The following is a 23,963-nucleotide window of genomic DNA, read 5'->3' on the forward strand; positions in this document are numbered from 1 at the left end:
AATTTAGTGGTCCTGAGTGGCTGCCCCCCACCAAGACATATGGTATATACATTACTGTAGCTTGGACATTTAACCAGAGCAAATAGGTTATCAGTACTTAGTGATCTCCAGGCTGTGTGCTGCATACATTCTTATCCATGACCCCGTGACTAAATGTTTTGCTCAACTACAGGCATCAGTGCTCTTAATCTCTGGGTGTTTTTGCTAGGAATAAGCTCATGCAGCAAAACTAGAAACATGCTGGGCACCATGGTAAAGCTAACTTCCACCATCCACTAAATGAAGGCGAAAATAGCCGCTAGCAGAAATAACTATTCATAACACTCAAAATAGATTTTAATGCTAAAGTGCGTTAGGTTTGCTACATAAACAACATGTTGGCATATGATAAAATGTGATTAAGGTGGCAAAGATATTCATCAGTTTAGTTGTTATTACTTTCTGTTATCAGGGTTTAGTTGGCACGGGTGGCATTTAAGTACAGGATGTCTTTAGCCATATTTTCCCCATATTTCAAATTATTTCAGAAATATATCTTCTAAACAGCACACCTGCTGCCTTGGGGTTATGTTAGACTGAGATCTTTTTTCACTTCCTATATCCAAACACTCGCTTGTTCAGGTCACCTTCATCTCAAAAGCATCTTTAGAATCCTTCCTTTTCTTATTGTGGAAAAAATAAAACAAGATGTTGCTCTGATTCATTCTTATCTTGACTACTGCAACTCACTAATCGGTCTTCCTTTGATTGAATTCTCACCTCTACAACCTATTCTGATTGCAATTGCCAGGATCATATTTCTGTACAGCCACTACACCGATGCTTCTACCCAGTGCCAGTCATTGCACTGGTTTCCCCATCCTTGTTAGAATACAATATACAGTTGTGCTCAAAAGTTTACATACCCCTGCAGAATTTTTGCTTTCTTGGCCTTTTTTCAGAGAATATGAATGATAACACCAAAACTTTTTCTCCACTTATAGTTAGTGGTAGGGTGGTAGTTTATTGTCAAATTACTATGTTTTCTCTTTTTAAATCATAATGACAACCCAAAACATCCAAATGACCCTGATCAAAAGTTCACATACCCCATTTCTTAATACCGTGTATTGCCCCCTCTAACATCAATGACAGCTTGAAGTCTTTTGTGGTAGTTGTGGATGAGGTTCTTTATTTTCTCAGATGGTAAAGCTGCCCACTCTTCTTGGCAAAAAGCCTCCAGTTCCTGTAAATTCCTGGGTTGTCTAGCATGAACTGCGCACTTGAGTGGCTCAATGATATTGAGGTCAGGAGATTAAGATGGCCACTCCAGAACCTTGACTTTGTTCTGCTGTAGCCAATGACAGGTCAACTTGGCCTTGTGTTTTGGATCGTTGTCATGTTGGAACATCCAAGTACGTCCCATGCGTAGCTTCTTGGCCTCCAGTATTTGCTGATAACGTGCTTCATTCATCTTTCCTTCAACTTTGACCACGTTTCCTATGCCTTTGTAGCTCACACATCCCCAAAACATCAGCGATCCACCTCTGTGCTTTACAGTAGGAATGGTGTTCCTTTCATCATAGGCCTTGTTGACCTCTCTCCAAAATGTAACGTTTATAGTTATGGCCAAAAAGTTCCACTTTGGTCTCATCACTCCAAATTACCTTGTTCCAGAAGTTTTGAGGCTTGTCTCTGTGCTGTTTTGCGTATTGTAGGCGAGATACTTTGTGGCATTTGCGCAGTAATGGCTTTCTTCTGGTGACTTGACCATGCAGCCCATTTTTCTTCAAGTGCCTCCTTATTGTGCATCTTGAAACAGCCACGCTGCTAGTTTTCAGAGAGTCCTGTATTTCAGCTGATGCCATTTGTGGGTTTTTCTTTGCATCCCAAACAATTTTCCTGGCAGTTGTGGATTAAATTTTTGTTGGTCTACCTGACCGTGGTTTTGTTTTTACAGAGCCCCTGATTTTCCATATGTTGATCACAGCTTGAATGCTGCTGACTGCCATTATCAATTCCTTTTTGTATCCCTTTCCTGTTTTATACAGTTGACCTGCCTTTTCCCGTAGATCTGTTGACAATTGCTTTCCCCATGACTCACAATCCAGAAATCAGTGGCTGGATCCCAGAAACTCACTCAGCTTTTATGCACACACACTGTTTACAAGCAAACAGGTCACAGGTGAGGATGTTACCTTTAGTAGCCATTCTAACCCATTTGTGTCAACTTCTGTGCATGTTATCAGGACAAAATCACCAGGGTATGTGAACTTTTGATCAGGGTCATTTGGATGTTTTGGGTTCTTATTATGATTTAAAAAGAGAAAACACAGTAGTCTGACAATAAATGGCTTCACCCAACCACTAACCATGAGTGGAGAAAAAGTTTTGGTGTTATCATCCATATTCTCTGAAAAAAGGCCAAGAAAGCAAAAATTCTGCTGAGGTATGTAAACTTTTGAGCACAACTGAAAATGTATCATAATCACTCCCAGAGCTCTCCACAGTGCTGCATTGCTCTATATATCTTTATCTACAACCCTACCCATCCTCTTCACAGTGCTGCACCACCTACATGTCTTCCCTCATCTCTATCTACAACTGTGCCCGTCCTCTCCCCAGTGCTGCACCACCTAAAGTGACTTGTGAAAGTACTCACCCCCTTGGCTTTTTATCTATTTTGTTACATTACAGCCTGTGTTTAAATATTTTTGTAATCTGATTTGTGTGTGATTCATCAGCACTAAATAGTCTAAGTTGAGGAAGTGAAGTGAAACATAGGCATAAAATAAGTTTATGGCATCCAATAACTAAAAATTGGCATGCGCATATGTATTCACCCCTTTTGCTATGAACCCCCTAAAAATGTCTAGTGCAAATAATTACCTTTGTAAGTCACATCCGATTCCTTAGGGTGCTGTCACACTCTGCAACTTTCCAACGATCACGACCAGCGATACGACCTGGCCGTGATCGTTGGTAAGTCGCTGTGTGGTCGCTGGGGAGCTGTCACACAGACCGCTCTCCAGCGACCAACGTTGCCAAAGGCCCCGGGTAACCAGGGTAAACATCGGGTTACTAAGCGCAGGGCCGCGCTTAGTAACCCGATGTTTACCCTGGTTACCATCGTAAAAGGAAAAAAAAAACTAACGGTACATACTCACATTCCGGTGTCCGTCAGGTCCCTAGCCGTCTGCTTCCCGCTCTGACTGAGTGCCGCCGTAAAGTGAAAGCAGATCACAGTGGTGACGTCACCGCTGTGCTCTGCTCTTACTTTCCGGCCGGCAGTCAGTCAGAGCGGGAAGCAGACGGCTAGGGACCTGACGGACACCGGAATGTGAGTATGTACTGTTTGTTTTTTTTTACTTTTACGATGGTAACCAGGGTAAACATCGGGTTACTAAGCGCGGCCCTGCGCTTAGTAACCCGATGTTTACCCTGCTTACAAGCGAACGCATCGTTGGATCGGTGTCACACACACCGATCCAGCGATGACAGCGGGAGATCCAGCGATGACAGCGGGAGATCCAGCGACGAAAGAAAGTTCCAAACGATCTGCTACGACGTACGATTCTCAGCAGGGTCCATGATCGCCGCTACGTGTCAGACACAGCGATATCGTATGGATATCGCTGGAACATCACGGATCGTACCGTCGTAGCGACAAAAGTGCCACTGTGAGACAGTACCCTTAGTCAACATGTGTGCAATCTAAGTGTCACATGGTCTGTCAGTATATACACACCTTGTCACGGGTTTACCGCGACAGAGAGGAGCCAGAAGACCACAGTGTCTGATTTCTCCTACTTCTGCCCTGATTTGAAGCGCTGCACCTTCACGGTTCAGGTTTCTTCTAGCAGTGCAGGTTATACTTAGAGTTGAGCGAATTTTTCAAAATTCGGTTCAGATTGTGATTGGTGGTGAATATTGTTTTTTCAATATTCACCGAACGTCATTGGGGTCAATGGGAGTAGAAATTAATGAATATGTTCGGAACCGATCAGGAAACATAAATTTGGCACGAATAGGGTGCCAATATGGCACGGATATGGCAAATTCAGATTTGGTGACCAATTCCGAAAGGATTCGCTCAACTCTAGTTTTAATCTGTTTCAGTTGAACCCTCCTGGAAGCTTACCTGCCTTAAGGCTCTCAGCTGTTCAGAGCTGTCCACTCCCCTCTCCTATTTAAACTGGCCTCTAGCAATCAGGAAATGCCAGCGTTAGATTCATTGCTGCATGGCTCAGGAGCGTGGATGAGTTTAGTTGTTTGAGGAGTTGTTTGGTGGTTTTATCTAGTGACTGTTGCTTGGCTTAGCTTGTGTGCAAATCCATTTCTTCTCCTTCTTGGGTTTTTCCCTTCTTTCACTCCCTGGTGTATGCCTCTGTTGTTTGTGGGAACTTGTTAGTATGATTGGTATTTTCCTTTATGCCTGTACGTAGTCACTTAGTAGCCTGGTTGGTGTATTTCCATACACTACTACTCCCCGCTTCCTTAGGTGGGGAAGGGAACAGACTAAGGGTGTATTCAGGAGCTCAGCAAGGTATGTGGCCCTGGCATCTTCACCATCAGAAGTACAAAGCACTGACTTTAGGGGGTGAATAGTTATGCACACTGAAATTTTCAGTTGTTTTGTCCTATTTGTTTCACAATAAAAAGAAAACCAAATGTTCACATTTGTAGGCATGTACTTTACATGAATTGATTAAACCTTAAAAAACAACAGTGAAATTCCAGGTTGTGAGGTAGACAAACACGGAAAATACCAAAGTGGTGAATACTTTTGCACACCAATGTACATTTCCTTTATCCTCATTACTCAGTCTGTTCACTTCAAGGGGCTGCACAACCCGAAATCTCCTCTCACTTATCTACCACCTTACCCATCTTCCTCACAATGATGCAATGGTCTACATCTCCTCCTTCATCTACCTCCGGACACCGTGCTATTCACAGTGTTGCACTACCATATATCTCTTCCCTCATGTTTGTGTACCACCCTGCCTGTCCTCTCCACAGAGCTGTTCCACCTACATCTCCTCCCTCATCTGTCTCCCCTGTACTTGTGCTCTCTGTTCTGCTAATGATCTGAGACTGATATCCTCCATAAACCAAACCTCCAACTCCAATAATTCCAATATCTCATGCTGTACCAAAACTCTGGAATGTACTATCTCAGACTATCAGGTTAGTTCCCAGTGTCCCCGTTTTTTTGTGTGTACCCTATAAACACATATTTAGGCACACATATCACTTTGTTTCTTCTATTTTTTTCACTGTTTATACCTGTGCTTCCCAATCTTTTATTATTTTTACTTTACCTCATCAGACAGACTAAGCAGGTGCTGAGGCTATATGCACACGTTGCGGAATCGTGTGCTGATTTTTCCACACCGGTTTTGCAAAATCTGCAGGTAAAACTCACTGCGTTTTACCTGCGGATTTACTGCGGAATTCCTGCAGATTTTGTGCGGATTCCACCTGCGGTTTGACACCTGCTGATTCCTATTGTGGAGCAGGTGTAAACTATTGTGGAATCCGCACAAAGAATTGACATGCTGCAGAAAATACAATGCAGTGTTCCCGCGCGGTATTTTCCGCAGAATGGGCACAGCGGATTTTGTTTTCCATAGGTTTACATGGTACTATATACCGCATGGAAAACTGCTGCGAATTCGCAGTGGCCAATCCGCTGCGGATCCGCAGCAGAATCCGCAACGTGTGCACATAGCCTAAGGCCTCATCAGGCAGACAAAGTGATATGTGTGCCTCACCATATGTAGTGGAAGGCCATGATAAAAAGTGCTGGTGCATGATATGCTTCTATTCACATGTGTAACCTACAATTAGGAATCACATGACTATAGTTGGAATCATGTAAAAAGCGGTATTACCTCACTATGGAGACACTGCAGCCTGTAGAGACATGCGCCTTCTGTAAATATCAGTGCATCACCACTGCATATCTATGCGTTAAATAGTAAATGATTCACTTTATTAATATTTTCCATCATCTTGGTTCTTTTTTTCCTCTGTCTGAATTACTCACCGAGGGTCATCTCTATACGGAGTCCGGGCTTATGTCCACACAATATTGTTATATCACTATAGATAAAAAGTGCATATATATTTACCCTTTTAAGTCTTTTCTTTTTGTCTCATATGTGTGTGTAATGTGTAAATGCTCGAGTCTCATGTATTAGCAGGGGAACATCTACTATATAATTGTCTAAGGGTCACTTCTGTCTTTCTGTCTGTAACGGAAATCCTAAGTCGCTGATTGGTCGTGGCAAAACAGCCACGACCAATCAGCGACGGGCACAGTCCGGCGGCAAAATGGCCGCTCCATACTCCCCTCCAGTCAGTGCTCACACAGGGTTAATGGCAGCGTTAACAGACCGCTTTATGCCACGGTGTAACGCACTCCGTTAACGCTGCTATTAACCCTGTGTGTCCAACTTTTTACTATTGATGCTGCCTATGCAGCATCAATAGTAAAAAGATCTAATGTTAAAAATAATAAAAAAATAAAAAAATCGTTATATACTCACCGTCCGTCGGCCCCTCGGATCCAGAACAGGCCTTTCCCGCTCCTCGCGACGCTCCGGTGACCGCTCCATGCATTGCGATCTCACAAGACCGCTACGTCATCATCACGCGAGACCGCAATGCACTCTTAGGACCGGAGCACGCGAGGAGCATCGGTAAATGCTTCGCCTGGATCCGAGGGCCAACGGAAGGTGAGTATATAACTATTTATTATTTTAATTCTTTTTTTTTTTTTTTAACAGGAATATGATGCCCACATTGCTATATACTACATGGTCTGTGCAATATACTACGTGGGCTGTGCAATATACTACGTGGGCTGTGCAATATACTACGTGGGCTGTGCAATATACTACGTGGGCTGTGCTATATACTACGTGGGCTGTGCAATATACTACCTGGGCTGTGCAATATACTACGTGGGCTGTGCAATATACTACGTGGGTTGTGCAATATATTACGTGGGCTGTGCAATATACTACGTGGGCTGTGCAATGTACTATGTGGGCTGTGCAATATACTATGTGGCTGTGCAATATACTGTGTGGCTGTGCAATATACTATGTGGCTGTGCAATATACTACGTGGCTGCGCTATATATTACGTGGGCTGTGCTATATACTACATGGGCTGTGTTATACACTATGTGGGCTGTGTTATACACTATGTGGGCTGTGTTATACACTAGGTGGGCTGTTATACACTACGTGGGCTGTGTTATACACTACGTGGGCTGTTATATACTACGTGAGCTTTGTTATATGCTACGTGGGCTGTTATAAACTACGTGGCTATGTTATATGCTATATGGGTTGTGCTATATACTACGTGGGCTGTGCAATATACTACATGGGCTGTGCAATACACTACGTGGGCTGTGCAATACACTACGTGGGCTGTGCAATACACTACGTGGGCTGTGCAATATACTACGTGAGCTGTGCAATACACTACGTGGGCTGTGCTATATACTATGTGGCTGTGCTATATACTACGTGGCTGTGCAATATACTACGTGGCTGTGCAATATACTACGTGGCTGTGCTATTTACTACGTGGGCTGTTATATACTACGTGGCTGTGCTATATACTACATGGCCGGCCGCGAACAATCAGCGACAGGCGCAGTGCGGCAGCGAATTGGCGCGGGATTTGAACCACTCTTCGCTAATTGGTCACGGTTGGCCGAATCCTGTGTATTCAATGTATTATTCTAAAATCTTCATAAATAAACTACTTACATATTCTAGAATACCCGATGCGTTAGAATCAGGCTACCATCTAGTTTTATTATATTGTTCCTAATGTGAATATGCAAGTAAGGCCACGTTCACACAGTTAGTATTTGGTCAGTATTTCACATCAGTATCTGTAAGCCAAAACCAGGAGTGGGTGATAAATATAGAAGTGACGTGTTTCTATTATACTTTTCCTCTGATTGTTCCACTCCTAGTTTACATATACTGATGTGAAATACTGACCAAATACTGAACGTGTGAACGTGGCCTAAATGTGAACATATGTTTATGTGGGTGAGGCCTGACGCAATGGGGTGGGGCAGACATAAGTCCTGCATAGGTCCCTTTACTGTCAGTGTCCGCCCCTTGGTGGGGGTGCCAGGTATTGGACCCCTACCAATGTAATCCTCAGGATAGGTCATCAATATCTCAGAGCAACCTGTTTAATTTGTGGTTCACAATCTCTTGGACTACGTTCCCACAATGAGAATTTGGTGAGTTTTGATGTAGCAGATTGTGTGCACTCATTAGTTAAAATAGGATCAGGATAAAAAAAAACTCACCAAAAACTCATTGTGGGAACGTAGCCTTAGGTAAATTAGGCTTTTCTGCATGTAATATAATTCTTTGGGGAAAATCTCCACATAAATCTCAGTGTACCCGCAAGAGAAATTGACAAGTTGTGGATTTGAAACGCGCACCGCAGGTCAGATTATGCTGCATAAAGAAGCACAGTGGGCAGGAGGTTTCTATAAATCCTATCCGCAACTGTAAGGCCGGGGTCACATTAGTGTGTGTTACGGATGTATGAGCGCAGAAAATACGTCCAGAAAATACGCATTGCACACGACCCAATGATTCTCTATGGGGCAGCTCCTATCTGCCGTATATTACGCATCCGTAATATACGGTATGTTACGGGCGTAGAAAATCGCAGCATGCTGCGTTTGTCAGCGTATTGCGCAAAAAATCCGCCAATGAAAGTCTATGGAGGCGAGAAAATTACGGATTACACACGGACCATGCGGGTGACTTGCGAGAAATACGCACCGGTGTTCTATGGAAAAGCCGGTAATTCAGTGGTTGTGTACAGTAAAATCACACTGACAGAATAGGTAGAATAAATGTGTACAAATAGAATGTGTATATATATATATATATATATATATATATATATATATATATATATATATATATATATATATATATATATATATAGACTGTATATATGTTTTCATGAATATTTCAGCCCGTGGATCCATTGTATGTCGGTTTTGCAAGCCGGCGAGAAAATCTCGCTGTACGGATGCCATACGGATTACATACGGAGGTTTACATGCGCAAAATATGCTGCCACACCCTGCCTACGGATGACATACGGATCACTATTTTGGAAACATTTCTGCGTATTACGCATGTAAAATACGGACCGTATTTCCCTACGCTGAGTGTGACCCCGGCCTAAGACTGTTTGTTTATTTTGCGTAGCCAAAATAGGCTGCGACAGATGCTCACCAAAAACTGATCATGAGAACTTAACCTTCATATTTTTGCATGTTTTGCATGTGTCATACATAGAATAACATCAGCCAGCTGCGTACCTCACTTCTTAATGTGCTCTATGTAGGCTACAATGTCTTGAAAAACTCAGTATAAGCCACAACTGTCTACACAACATCCCCAAAGAGTTGTGTGTCCTACCAAACCTTTGTGAGCTGCACCTTGGAAATAACCAACTGGAGATGCTCCCAGAGCAGATCGGCAGTCTGAGCAACCTGAAGGAGCTGCGGGTCTACCGGAACAATCTTTATGGCCTGCCAGAGGTGAGGAACATATGTTCTATTCTCATGTTTGGTCAATTGCCTGTTTTTTAAGCTCAAATATTGTAGTCATGTGACAGACGAACCTCCTCTGTGACTGACCGTGGTGTTGGGCTTTTGAAGAATGGGTTATGCTAAGAAGATGAAAGTAAAGCCTAGGAGATCACTGCTAAGATGTGAAATGTATGATTTTGGAAAGCTGGACTTCTATTCCTTCTGACTTCCCCTATATATGCTGTAGTGGAGTGGTATCACCGTCTGCAGTGAAAATGGCAGTGACCCAAGCAAATTCAAACAAAACGTTCCTTTAATGTGTTACTTCACACCGTCCATAAGAATACATAGTACACAGCTTTATGTTTGCAGTCCCTAAACAGGCTGGACTTCCCTTTGTCCAGTTCCTCTGGGCGACCGCACGCCGGGACCAAGTCTCTTTACTCACGCAGTGCACAGCACGCTGTATCCGGATCGCAGCCGGGTAAGCAAAAAGACAGCCCGAGACTCAGGGTGTCAGTCTCTTTGGTTCCTCTTGCCCCTGTGTTGCCTCACACAGGGAGTGCTCTGCAGACAACTGCTCTGTCTGCTTCCAAACCAACACTGACACACCTCCCCCTCTACTACAGGGCTTTTAATCAGTCACTGCTTCCCCATTGTAATCATTGCTACACCTGTGACTGCAATGCGCCCTCATGGCCTCACTATGCCTCCGTGCGCATTCTGGAGAGCACAAACAGCGCCCCCTAGCTGTAACAGGGGTCACTGCCTCACAACGCGCATGCTCGATTGGGCATTCGTGTGTTTCCAGAGGGCAAAGAAGAGTAAGGCCATGTTCACACTATCAGTATGTTACATCAGTATTTGTAAGACAAAACCATGAGTGGGTGATAAATACAGAAGTGGTGACGTGTTTCTATTATACTTTTCCTCTGATTGTTCCACTCCTGGTTTTGGCTTACAAATACTGATGTAACATACTGACCAAATACTGATAGTGTGAACATGGCCTATGTTCCCTAAGAACAAAAAGAAAGAACTTTGAAATTCAAGATGCTCAATCCTTTCTCCTGTCACCATCTATTGGGGGGATATTTGCACATTGATGCACATAACATTTTTGGCCAATCCTACCTAAATTGGTGTGGTTTAGTTGATTTTTTTCTTTATATTCATGGGCACTTTTTTAAAGGTTTTCTAGGTTTACTAAATTGCTGATTTAACCCTGGGATAGGTTATCAATATGAGAGTGATTGGGGGCCCAACAACTGGCATCCCCACCAAGCAGCTGTTTTCTGCTCCATTCACTGTGTGTTGGGATTGGTCCCAGTTATTACAGCTCAACTCCTATTGATTAGGAGCCGTGCTGCAGTACCCAGGTATGGCCACTACACATTAAATGGCGCTATGCTCTCTTGGCTCTATTCACTATTTCTGTCCGGCTGTCAGCGGATCACTGTTTTCATCTGACTGTGTGTCGGACCTCTGCCACTCTTATCCCACACATGACAGTGAAGTCAGCTGAATCGGCCGTTGGTCTAATGTATATGGGGCTCTGCTGACTCTCTCCCGGCATGTAATTCAAACAACTATCCATCCTAGTTCCTTGTAAGGACTGGCTGCAGTCTGAAAAACACAGCTTCTGAGACCTGTGTCTCAACTGACTGGGGAGCCATTTTAATACATTCTTAGAAAACCCCTTAAAGGATAGCTCATCAATTTCTTAATCCTAGAAAACCCATTTAATTAGTCCATAAGGCTCATTGTTTTCCATAATGTGTACAGTAGTCTCCATCTTACATATGTGCATTGTTTTATCTGTAGGGGCTTTGTAGGTTGAGGATGTTGAAAATTCTGGATGTTGCAGGAAATCAGATACAGACATTTCCATCCAGGGTAAGTAATAAATCCTTCAAATTAAAGCGGTCGCCCAGAGAACAGAAATTTTATTGTCTGGAACATCTCCTTAATATCTTTAGCTGTATCGAACTGTTCACATGCATGCTGCCATCCAGCTGACAAGGAATCCTTTGACGTCATGAGCTGACAAATGTAGCTCTACTGGTATTCTCCAGTTTCTCCTGGCTTAGATACCAGTTCTCCCAGAGATGGATGGTAATGAGTAAAAGTATCCAAAATGTCATCAGTGACTCGAGACCGGACAATCGGTCATTGTGCTGCCAGCCTGGATCTGTTGTTGAGCCGTCGCTGCCCTTCATACTGTGACTCCTGCACACAATGAATGGTGCCGCCGGGGTTTTGGCTTAGCTGCATCGTTCCAATGGGGATAATAATTTGTTGTGCTTAGATCACACCTGTGTTCTGTCACAGAACAATAAAAATGACATCTACGTCAGATCCATCTCATGGTGGACACCGACGATTGACTATAATGGGGGCTGCAACATTTCCATAAGGGAGTATGTCCTTTCACTATAAAACTGGTATTTTAACCAACTCTGCGAAAGGGGCTCCGAAAGCAAATGTGAACATAGCCTTAAAGCGGCTTAATTTTTGGTTTAAAGTGGTTACATTTTTTATGTTTTATTTACCCCTTAGGTTTTCTTTACTTAAAGGGGTATTCCCATCTTGAGAGATCCTATCTCAATATGTAGTAGGTGTAATAATAATATTAGAGATCCTATCTCAATATGTAGTAGGTGTAATAATAATAATATTAGCAAATACCTCCAATTAGAAATTTAGTATAGTTCTCCAGATTCGCTATGTCACTTACCTTATGTGCAGGCATTGCAATAGCTTAGTGTGAGGCTGTGACCCCTGTTACAGCTAGGAGGTGCTGTTTGTGCTCCCCAGAATGCGCACAGAGGCGTATGAAGGTCATAGGTGTGCATGGCAGTGGCAGGTGTAGCTGTGATTGCAATGTGAGGTAGTGACCCGTGTCACAGGTAGGGGTCAGTGTGTGTTCTCCCCAGGTTGTGCATGCAGACGGATGAAGTCCATAGGTGTGCATGGGAGTCACGGATTTCCAATCCGAGTTTTCCATGTGGCTGAAGGCCACAGGTTTGTGTGTGTTAAAAGCCCTGCAGTAAGAGGTAGGGGTGTGTCAGGTGTGTGGTGCAACCTGAGTGTCAGTCTGGTGTGTGCTGGTGTGCAGAGCAGAGGCCTGCAGAGTGCTGGCTTAGTGCATGGAGGCACAGGCCAGCGGAGCCAGCACCCAGGGCAGCTGAATAGCCAGGCACCCACAGCATATACAGCGATGCAAGTCGTCCATAGTACTGGTCTCGGATGTGGACAGTCCTGTGCCCGGAGGTGGATGTCCTGTGCCCGTAAGAGTCGGATGTGGACAGTCCTGTGCCCAGAGGTGGATGTCCTGTGCCCAAAAGAGACGGATGTGGATAGTCCTGTGCCCGGAGGTGGATGTCCTGTGCCCGAAAGAGGACTAACATGTGTAACGATTGCAAACAGGTGGATATGGTGCCTGGCTGCTATCTGGAGGATATCCTGGGCTGTGTACGGCTTTGTGAGTAAAGAGACTGTAAGGGACTGTGATACAGTGATGCAGGACACCCACGGGAACTAGTCGGAGGGGGCTGGTGTGTGTAGTGTCTGTAACATATGAGGCTGTGTATATGGAGACTGTATTATGGCGTGCGGTTGCCCAGGGAAACTGGACAAGGGAAGTCTGGCCTGTTTAGGGACTGTAAATCTAAAGCCATATGATTTGTATTGCTATGAACTGGTGTGAACTGAACACTGATAATATCACTGAAGTTATAAGCATTTGTGTGAATTGGACTTTAATGCTGTGAGGAAACACATTAAAGAGACTTTTGTGTTGGAACTTTGTGGGTCACTGCCTCTTCACTGCGTACGACGCTACCGCTGCATTACATTAGACACTAAGAGCTGTCTCACTAACTGTCAGAGTGGTCGTAACCATGGATATCTAAGCTACTGCAATTCCCTACATGAGGTAATCGACACAGCGGATCTGAAGAACTAAACTACATTTCTATTTGGAGGTATTTGCTAATATTATTAATATTACACCTACTAAACATTGGGATAGGATCTTGGAGATGGGAATACTCATTTAAAGGGTTGCTTCACTACTTTTATACTGATGACCCATTCTTGGAATAAATCGTCAATATCAGATTGGTGGGGGTCTGACAGTCAGTTCACCCATGGATCATCTGTTCTCGGTGCTGGTGGCAAACAGGTTATCAGTTGCGGAGCTGTACAGTATAGCTCTGTCATCTGTGTATTGGCTGCAGTTGGGTACCGAACTGATCGGATATTGATGATCTAGCCAATATTGATGATCTAGCCGATATTGATGATCTAGCCTATATTGATGACCTAGCCTATATTGATGACCTAGCCTATATTGATGACCTAGCCTATACTGATGCCCTAGCCCAGTGTTCCCCAACTCCGGTCCTCAAGAGCCACCAACAGGTCATGTTTTCAGGATTTCCTTAGTATTGCACAGGTGATGGAATTATTGCCTGTGCAGGTGATGCAATTATCACCTATGCTCTTGAGGACCGGAGTTGGGGAACACTGCCCTAGCCTATACTGATGACCTAGCCTATAGTGATGACCTAGCCTATAGTGATGACCTAGCCTATAGTGATGACCTAGCCTATAGTGATGACCTAGCCTATACTGATGACCTAGCCTATAGTGATGACCTAGCCTATAGTGATGACCTAGCCTATAGTGATGACCTAGCGTACATTCATGAGCTTGTCTATACTGATGCCCTAGCCTATACTGATGGCCTAGCCTATACTGATGGCCTAGCCTATACTGATGGCCTAGCCTATATTGATGACGTAGCCAATACTGATGACCTAGCCTACATTGATGAGCTAGTCTATACTGATGCCCTAGCCAATAGTGATGGCCTAGCCTACATTGATGAGCTAGTCTATACTGATGATCTAACCTATACTGATGACCTAGCCTATACTGATGATCTAGCCTATACTGATGATCTAGCCTTTACTGATGATCTAGCCTATATTGATGACAGATGCAGCCAGTCACTATCTCAGCCGTTTGGTGCTCTACACCATAATAACAGCTGAGCCCAGTGATTGTCTGCAGCTGTCACATGATGTGGACAGTAATAAATGCTGCAGCCACATCCACAAAGCCCAAGGCTGCAGAGTGGAGCTGGTGTGGGAGCGGCAGTGGATGAGTACAGCTGCCTTTATTTTGGAAATACAGGAAGCCAATGGAGTTAAAGAGAAAATATACCTTTGTTTTATGGGGGAAGACTTCACAAAGAAACACCCTCCAATAGGTTGTAAACAGTGTCATATGTGTGTTTTTCTGACTACATAACATCATAAATAGCATTAGACCAAATGTTACACAGAGGTTTGTTCATTTGTGTTTCCAGATGCATGAAATCCCTTTACAAGAACTATACTGTGAAGAAAATCCTCTGCTTGTAAAGGCGCCCGTGTCTGCCATCCAGGATGAGGAAATTTTGTCTCTAAAGGTAAAAATGTGCCATAACCTGGGTAGACAATTCAGAAAAATGCTGCAGAATCAATCACCATGATCACTGAGGGATTTGGATCAATGTTCTGTAATTCGGTTTATAGAAATGAGCAGAAAGTGTTATTATTTGTGATTGCTGTTGTGTGGCGATGTGATCAGCCGAGATCTGGCTCCAACGTGCACGTCTACACACACGTCCCTTCTTACGGTCAGGCTGCGTACAGTGAAGCCTGTAGAGAAGACGACTAGTCAGTCATCGCACATGCTGTGCCAAGTATTTTAGCCATTTTTGAGTTGACTAGAACAACAGGACGTGGCTAATCAAAATAGGGTGTGGCTTTAGCAAAAAGAGGGTGTGGCTTGCTGTAAAGAGGAACATAAATACACCAAAAGACCAAAACTTCACACACGGCCAATAAAACTAACAATAATCTTTATTAAAGTAATTAAGATACAATATTTAAAAGGTGGGCAAAAAAACACAAGTACATAAAAATACGGTGGGTAACCCAACAAGGAATGTGTACAACCATGTAAATAAATAAATAAATAATTGTATAAATAACAAGAGGATGGTAATATGTAGCTATGCACAAAAGCAGCACATTGGCATTAGACCGTAATAAAAATATACATCGCAATACAAGTGTATCATATGCATAGTTACCTATGGAGTACTCCTGGGAACCCACCACACCCGACGCGCGTTTCGCAATGAAATGCTTCGTCCATTGTATTGCGATGTATATTTTTAGTCAGAAAAGGACCTAGCTTTAACCCTAAAGAGGGCATGGCTTTAGCTGAAAAGAGGGTGTGTCTTTATTCTGAAAGAGGGTTTGGCTTTATTATTAAATAGGGCGTGGCTTTAATCTGACAGAGGGAGTGGCTTTAATCTGAAAGGGTGTGGTTTTATTGTGAAAGAGGGTGTGGTTTTATGGTGAAAAAATAGTGTGGTTTTATTCTGAAAGAGGGTGTGTTTTTTGTGAAAGAGGGTGTGGTTTTTTTCAGAAAAAGGGTGTGTTTTTTGTGATAGAGGATGTGTTTTTATTCTGAAAAAGGGTTTGTTTTTTGTGATAGAGGATGTGTTTTTATTCTGAAAAAGGGTGTTTTTTGTTATAGAGGATGTGTTTTATTCTGAAAAATGGTGTGTTTTTTGTGATAGAGGATGTGTTTTTATTCTGAAAAAGGGTGTGTTTTTGTGATAGAGGATGTGTTTTTATTCTGAAAAAGGGTGTTTTTTGTGATAGAGGATGTTTTATTCTGAAAAAGGGTGTGTTTTTTGTGATAGAGGATGTGTTTTTATTCTGAAAAAGGGTGTGTTTTTTGTGAGAGGATGTTTTTATTCTGAAAAAGGGTGTGTTTTTTGTGATAGAGGATGTGTTTTTATTCTGAAAAAGGGTGTGTTTTTTGTGATAGAGGATGTGTTTTTATTCTGAAAAAGGGTGTGTTTTTTGTGATAGAGGATGTGTTTTTATTCTGAAAAAGGGTGTGTTTTGTGATAGAGGATGTGTTTTATTCTGAAAAATGGTGTGTTTTTTTGTGATAGAGGATGTGTTTTTATTCTGAAAAAGGGTGTTTTTTGTGATAGAGGATGTGTTTTATTCTGAAAAAGGGTGTGTTTTTTGTGATAGAGGATGTGTTTTTATTCTGAAAAAGGGTGTGTTTTTTGTGAGAGGATGTTTTTATTCTGAAAGGGTGTGTTTTTTGTGATAGAGGATGTGTTTTTATTCTGAAAAAGGGTGTGTTTTTTGTGATAGAGGATGTGTTTTTATTCTGAAAAAGGGTGTGTTTTTTGGAGATAGAGGATGTGTTTTTATTCTGAAAGAAGGTGTGGTTTTTTGTGATAGAGGATGTGTTTTTTGTGTGATAGAGGATGTGTTTTTATTCTGAAAATATGGTGTGGTTTTATTCTGAAAGAGGGTGTGGCTGTAGACGGAAAGGAGGAGTGGTGTAAAGTTTGACAAATTGTCTACAGTGACGCCCAATCTATGATCCAGCAACAGTCGTTGCGATACCTTTGCTTCATTTCAGAATATCTAGTGTAAAGTTCTGCTGTCAGAGTATTGGATGGGAATAGTAAATTTACCCCTAATTTTTTTTTTTACCCTGAATTAATTTCTAGATTAGAGTCCAGCAGTCCAATAGAATTACATTACAACGGCCCTCTAAAACAATATGACCAGAGAATTTGTAGGATATTGGGGCAAACATAATAATCCTGGCTAATTGACAAAAAGTGTAAAATTTGACAAGACAGTATAAAATGTGGCAAATTTTTCACAGTGATTTTATATCTTTAATTAATGGGAATGTGTTATTAGAAGTTAGAAAATAACCTATTTAAATAGAATTTGTGCTTACACGTATTTTCTATTTTGCAATCTGTATTAAAAAAAATAGTAGTCTTGCAATTTTCACGCTGGCCACTGGGGCTTTTTTAGACTCACACTTAGGCCGGCGTCACACTGGCGAGTTTTACGGACGTAAGAGCGCAGAAACTACGTCCGTAAAACTCGCATTACATACGGCACAATTATTCTCAATGGGGCTGCTCCTATTAGCCGTATATTACGGTTCAGTATTATACGGCTTTCTACGGCCGTACAAAATCGCAGCATGCTGCGTTTGTCAGCGTATTGCGCAAATAATACGCCAATGAAAGTCTATGGGGGCGAGAAAAATAGGGATTCCACACGGACCTGCAGTGTGACTTGCGAGAAATACGCAGCGGTGTTAGTGAAAAGTCGGTAATTCAATTGCCGGCTTTTTCCTTCTCCTTCACAAACCCGACATGAGATGAGACATGGTTTACATACAGTAAACCATCTCATATCCCCATTTTTTTTGCATATTCCATACTACTAATGTTAGTAGTGTGTGTATGCAAAATTTGGGCGCTGTAGCTGCTAAAATAAAGGGTTAAATGGCGGAAAAAATTGGCGTGGGCTCCCGCGCAATTTTCTCCGCCAGAGTGGTAAAGCCAGTGACTGAGGGCAGATATTAATAGCCAGGAGAGGGTCCATGGTTATTGGCCCCCCGTGGCTAAAAACATCTGCCCCCAGCCACCCCAGAAAAGGCACATCTGGAAGATGCGCCTATTCTGGCACTTGGCCACTCTCTTCCCACTCCCTGTAGCGGTGGGATATGGGGTAATGAAGGGTTAATGCCACCTTGCTATTGTAAGGTAACATTAAGCCAGATTAATAATGGAGAGGCGTCAATTATGACACCTATCCATTATTAATCCAATTGTAGGAAAGGGTTAAAAAACACACACACACGATTAAAAAGGATTTTAATGAAATAAACACAGCGGTTGTTGTAATAATTTATTGTTCTCGCAATCCATTTGCAGACCCTCGCTTGGAAAAATAATAAACGCACAAGATACATACCTTCTGGTGAACCGTCTCGTCCCACGAGGTAATCCATCTGAAGGGGTTAACTAATATTACAGGCAGGAGCCCTGCTAAATGCAGCGGTGCTCCGTGCCTGTAATCCCCGGCGAATTAATGAAATGTAGGTCATTGACCTACATTTCCTTCAGTCGCGGTGATGCGCCCCCTGGTGGATGTCCTCATATGACCTGGAGCGTGGGAAAAAGTTCCCAGGCTGCAGTTCATGAGAACATCCAGCAGGGGCGCATCACCGTGACTCAATGTAAGTACAGATCCTGCTTTCCTTTCAGCACCCGGGGATTACAGACACGAGCGAGTGGTTTATCGCAGCTCTGCCTGTAATATTAGTTAACCCCTTCAGATGGATTACTTCGTGGGACGTGATCTGACATCAGAAGGTATGTATATTGTGCGTTAATTATTTTGCCAAGTGAGGGCCTGCAAATGGATTGCGAGAACAATAAATTATTACAACAACCGCTGTGTTTATTTCATTAAAATCCTTTTTAATCATGTGTGTGTGTGTGTGTGTGTTTTTTAACCCTTACCAACAATTGGATTAATAATGGATAGGTGTCATCATTGACGCCTCTCCATTATTAATCTGGCTTAATGTCACCTTCCAATAGCAAGGTGGCATTAACCCTTCATTACCCCATATCCCACCGCTACAGGGAGTGGGAAGAGAGTGTCCAAGTGCCAGAATTGGCGCATCTTCCAGATGTGCCTTTTCTGGGGTGGCTGGGGGCAGATGTTTTTAGCCACGGGGGGGCCAATAACCATGGACCCTCTCCTGGCTATTAATATCTGCCCTCAGTCACTGGCTTTACCATTCTGGCGGAGAAAATTGCGCGGGAGCCCACGCCAATTTTTTCCGCGATTTAACCCTTTATTTTAGCAGCTACAGCGCTGAAATTTTGCACATACACACTACTAACATTAGTAGTGTGGAATATGCAAAAAAAAAGGGGATATGAGATGGTTTACTGTATGTAAACCATGTCTCATATCCTGTCGGGTTTGTGAAGGAGAAATGAAAAGCCGGCAATTGAATTACCGGCTGTTCACAGATATCGCGCTGAATGAAATATAAATACAGAATATATATATATATGTGTCTCAATGACATATATATATATACATACTGTATATATGTTTTAATGAACATTTGAGCACATAAATCCATTAGATGTCGGTTTTGCAAGCCTGCGCGAAAATCTCGCAGTACGGATGCCATACGGAGGATGCCATGCGCAAAATACGCTGACACACCCTGACTACGGATCACTATTTTGGGAACATTTCACCGTATTTCGGCCGTATTACGGCCGTAAAATACGGACCGTATTGTCTTACGCCGAGTGTGACGCCGGCCTTACAGTCCTTTTGCAGAAGATTTTTGAGAAGTCTCATTATCATTAGAGATAAGATTACAATGACAGGTGACCCGTCTATGCACAGGGGAAAACACCAGATCCACCAATCACAATAGGCGGGGTCTCAGCCACCCCTGCTTCTCCTCCCTTCTGTGACCTTTGCACATGCTCATTAGGTGCTTCAATACAAAAGATAGGGATTGAGTTATGGAATTGCTGCTAATATTCATGTGATTTTTTTTTTTTAATAAAGATTGTGATCTAAAAATAATGAAAAAAAATCAACATTTAAAAAAAAATACTTGTAACATAAAAAAACCTGATTTAAACCATAGGTCATTTTCTAATGACACAATTTCTTTCTGAAGTATTAATGCTGTTACAGCAAGTGATGGTATTTGATAGAATATTGCAAAATATTCAGACTAATAGAAGCTCAGCTGGCAGGACCTATGTTGATCCAAAGACTGAAGTGGCCAAAGCGTCGGCCCCTGTGTAGGCTCAATTCCAATCAGTGGGGCAGTCCTGCAGCTTCTCTCATGCATCTTCCCCACGGGGCCTGCACTGGATGTAACGAATAAAAAAAAAAAAAATGGCTAAAACTTTTTCTAAGTTTTATATTTTTCTATGATTTTCATCAGTCAGGCAATGTTGCAAAATTTCCCAATATTATTACTATATTTCACTTTGATCCTGCAAGCAAGTGCAAGATTATCATATTATATGGATTATAATTCAGATTACCAATTGGCAAGCATGTAGCCATGTGACCAGAATTGTAAAGTCCGAGAATGGATCATCATCTCTTCTGCTCCATTGCCGATCTCATTACCGATCCCTCACATTACTCCCTTTTCCTTCTCTTGGTTCTTGTTTCTAGACTGATCCCACTATAATGCTTGCTTACTATCTGTATTATCATTGTTTTCCAGGAATTAACAGCAAGATTTGTTTTAAGTCATCTGCAGAATGGAAGCTCCCAATTACTGCGAGAACAGATCACGTATTATCCCGATGCTAGAAGACTGCTGAGCAGTAGAAATGCCTGTGCCCTGTGTGGAAAGTGGTTTCTAGACATGTGGCTCGAATGTGTAAAGTTTGTGGATGTGAAAAAGGTAATAAAAAGAAAAACTTACATCGTGGCCCAAATTCATCAAACAGGTTTGGCCACAATTCTGTTATATAACGCTGCAATTTTTGTGCGCAGCAGTTGAAAGATGCCAGAAATTCATTAAGAGGTGGACAGCACATACGAGACACTGCGATTGGTGTATATACCGCACATAGGAGACACCAAGTCTGGTGTATATACATCACATACGAGAAACCGAGACTGGTGTATATACCGTATATCACATATGAGACACCGAGACTGCTGTGTATACAAATCACTTAGGAGACACCAAGACTGGTATATATACACTGCTCAAAAAATAAAGGCAACACTTAAACAACAGAATATAACTCCAAGTAAATCAAACTTCTGTGAAATCAAACTGTGCACTTAGGAAGCAACACTGATTGACAACCAATTTCACATGCTGTTGGGCAAATGGAATAGACAACAGATGGAAATTATTAGCAATTATCAAGACAGCCTCAGTAAAGGAGTGGTTCTGCAGGTGGGGACCACAGACCACATCTCAGTATCAGTGTTTTCTGGCTGATGTTTTGGTCACTTTTGAATGTTGGTTGTGCTTTCACACTCGTGGTAGCATGAGGCGGACTCTACACCCCACACAAGTGGCTCAGGTAGTGCAGCTCATCCAGGATGGCACATCAATGCTGTGGCAAGAAGGTTTGCTGTGTCTGTCAGCGTAGTGTCCAGAGTCCGGAGGAGCTACCAGGAGACAGGCCAGTACACCAGGAGACGTGGAGGGGGCCGTAGGAGGGCAACAACCCAGCAGTAGGACCGCTACCTCAGCCTTTGTGCAAGGAGGAACAGGAGGAGCACTGCCAGAGCCCTGCAAAATGACCTCCAGCAGGCCACAAATGAGCATGTGTCTGCACAAACGGTTAGAAAACGACAACATGAGGATGGTCTGAGTCCACAGATGGGGATTGCGCTCACAGCCCAACACCGTGAAGGATGCTTGGCATTTGCCACAGAACACCAGGATTGGCAAATTTGCCACTGGTGCCCTGTGCTCTTCACAGATGAAAGCAGGCTCACACTGAGCACATGTGACAGATGTGACAGAGTCTGGAGACGCTGTGGAGAGCGATCTGCCTGCAACATCCTTCAACATGACCGGTTTGTCAGTGGGTCAGTAATGGTGTGGGGTGGCATTTCTTTGGAGGGCCGCACAGCCCTCCATGTGCTCGCCAGAGGGAGCCTGACTGCCATTAGGTACCGAGATGAGATCCTCTGACCCCTTGTGAGACCTTATGCTGGTGCGGTTGGCCCTGGGTTCCTCCTAATGGAGGACAATGCCAGACCTCATGTGGCTGGAGTATGTCAGCAGTTCCTGCAAGATGAAAGCATTGAAGCTATGGACTGGCCCGCCCGTTCCCCAGACCTGAATCTGATTGAACACATCTGGGACATCATGTCTCGCACCATCCACCAACGTCACGTTGCACCACAGACTGTCCAGGAGTTGACGGATGCTTTAGTCCAGTTCTGGGAGGAGATCCTCAGGAGACCATCCAGCGCCTCATCAGGAGCATGCCCAGGTGTTGTAGGGAGGTCATACAGGCACATGGAGGCCACACATACTACTGAGCATCATTTCCTTGTCTTGAGACATTTCCATTGAAGTTAGATGAGCCTATAATTTGATTTTCCACTTTGATTTTGAGTATCATTCCAAATCCAGACGTCCATGGAATATTTATTTTGATTTACATTAATCATTTTTATGTTTTATTGTTTTCAACACATTCCACTATTTAATGAATAAAGATTTGCAACTGAAATATTTCATTCAGTGATTTCTAGGATGTGGGATTTTAGTGGTCCCTTTATTTTTTTTAGTAGTGTATATCACATAGGAGACACCGAGACTGCCGTATATACAAATCACTTACGAGATCCAGAGACTGGTGTATATGCAGCAAATAAGAGTCACTGGGACTGCTGTATATACATCACCTAGGAGACACTGGGACTGCTGTATGTGTATGTACATCACATAGAAGACACTGAGACTCGTGTATGCATCACATAGGAGACACTGAGTTTGTGGTATATACACCACATATGCATAGGAGACACTGGGACTGCTGTATATACTTCACAAGTTGGGAATATGAATATTGTGGCTAATGTACATGTGGTGTTCCTGGAACAATAGGAAGTTAGAGTCTAAAAAAAACTCCCAGTGGCCAGTGTGCACGTAACCAAAGTATACAGACGTGTTATTGAGGCATTTGGCTGATTGTTTGTTTCTTTGACTTCTATCTCATGTCTGTGGCCAGAATAATACTCCTTCTGATACTAGGCCAAATGGCGTGTTCCTGATCATTGGCCCATGTAAAGACGTCATTAATCAGCTGACGAAGGAGCAAAACACTCGCCCTTCACAGACCCCATGGAGCATTCATGCGGCCTATACCTCATTGTTGGTAGCAGATCTCCTCCGTGCTGTATGAGGACAGAATGATCATACTGCCTCCTCCGGTCCCGGCCATTTTGTGTGTTTGCGCTTTTGTCCTTCCTTCTCCTATCATTTTCCTCTTCAGTCCACATAGCCCTAGATGTGTTGTTTTTTTGTGGGACGAGTTGTAGCTTTGAATTATAGTATTTTTCTGTACATGTAAGTAATGTGCTGAAAAGTGGGGAAAAAATGGCAGTGAAATAGTAAAAAAAAAAACACAGTTCCACCATTGTTTTTTGAGATTTGTTTGTATGGTGTTTACTAACATAAATTCTTCAGATGAGTATGGTTACAATGATACCAAACTAAAATAAATGATTTTTCATTAGTTTGTGTCTCCAATTTCAGATACCGTAGCGTTTTTATTTTTCCGTCAGTGGAACTATGTGAAAGCTTGATTTATAGTGTAGATGTCGTTTTTATTGATACTATTTTGTAAATAAAGACATTTTGATTGGTTCTTTGGTTCTTTTTTTGGAAGGAGGTGGAGAGTAGGTAACTAAAAAATATCAATTCTTGCATTTTG

The 23,963-nt window shown here is 42.8% G+C and overlaps 1 protein-coding gene across 2 annotated transcripts in view; it reads left to right on the forward strand.

Moving 5' to 3' along the window:
• LRRC69 (leucine rich repeat containing 69) overlaps positions 1-23,963 on the forward strand; it is a 50,158-nt gene that overhangs the window by 25,710 nt on the left and 485 nt on the right. The window contains exons 4-7 of one of the 2 annotated variants that reach the window (XM_077270826.1): positions 9,397-9,592; positions 11,408-11,479; positions 14,961-15,062; positions 20,771-20,953. In XM_077270826.1, the coding sequence (XP_077126941.1) occupies positions 9,397-9,592; positions 11,408-11,479; positions 14,961-15,062; positions 20,771-20,953 (553 nt within the window). The remainder of the gene's footprint in view (positions 1-9,396; positions 9,593-11,407; positions 11,480-14,960; positions 15,063-20,770; positions 20,954-23,963) is intronic. The other variant, XM_077270827.1, reaches the window with a different exon arrangement.

This window comes from Ranitomeya variabilis, chromosome 6 (assembly GCF_051348905.1).
Source record: "Ranitomeya variabilis isolate aRanVar5 chromosome 6, aRanVar5.hap1, whole genome shotgun sequence".
Classification (NCBI taxonomy): Eukaryota; Metazoa; Chordata; class Amphibia; order Anura; family Dendrobatidae; genus Ranitomeya; species Ranitomeya variabilis.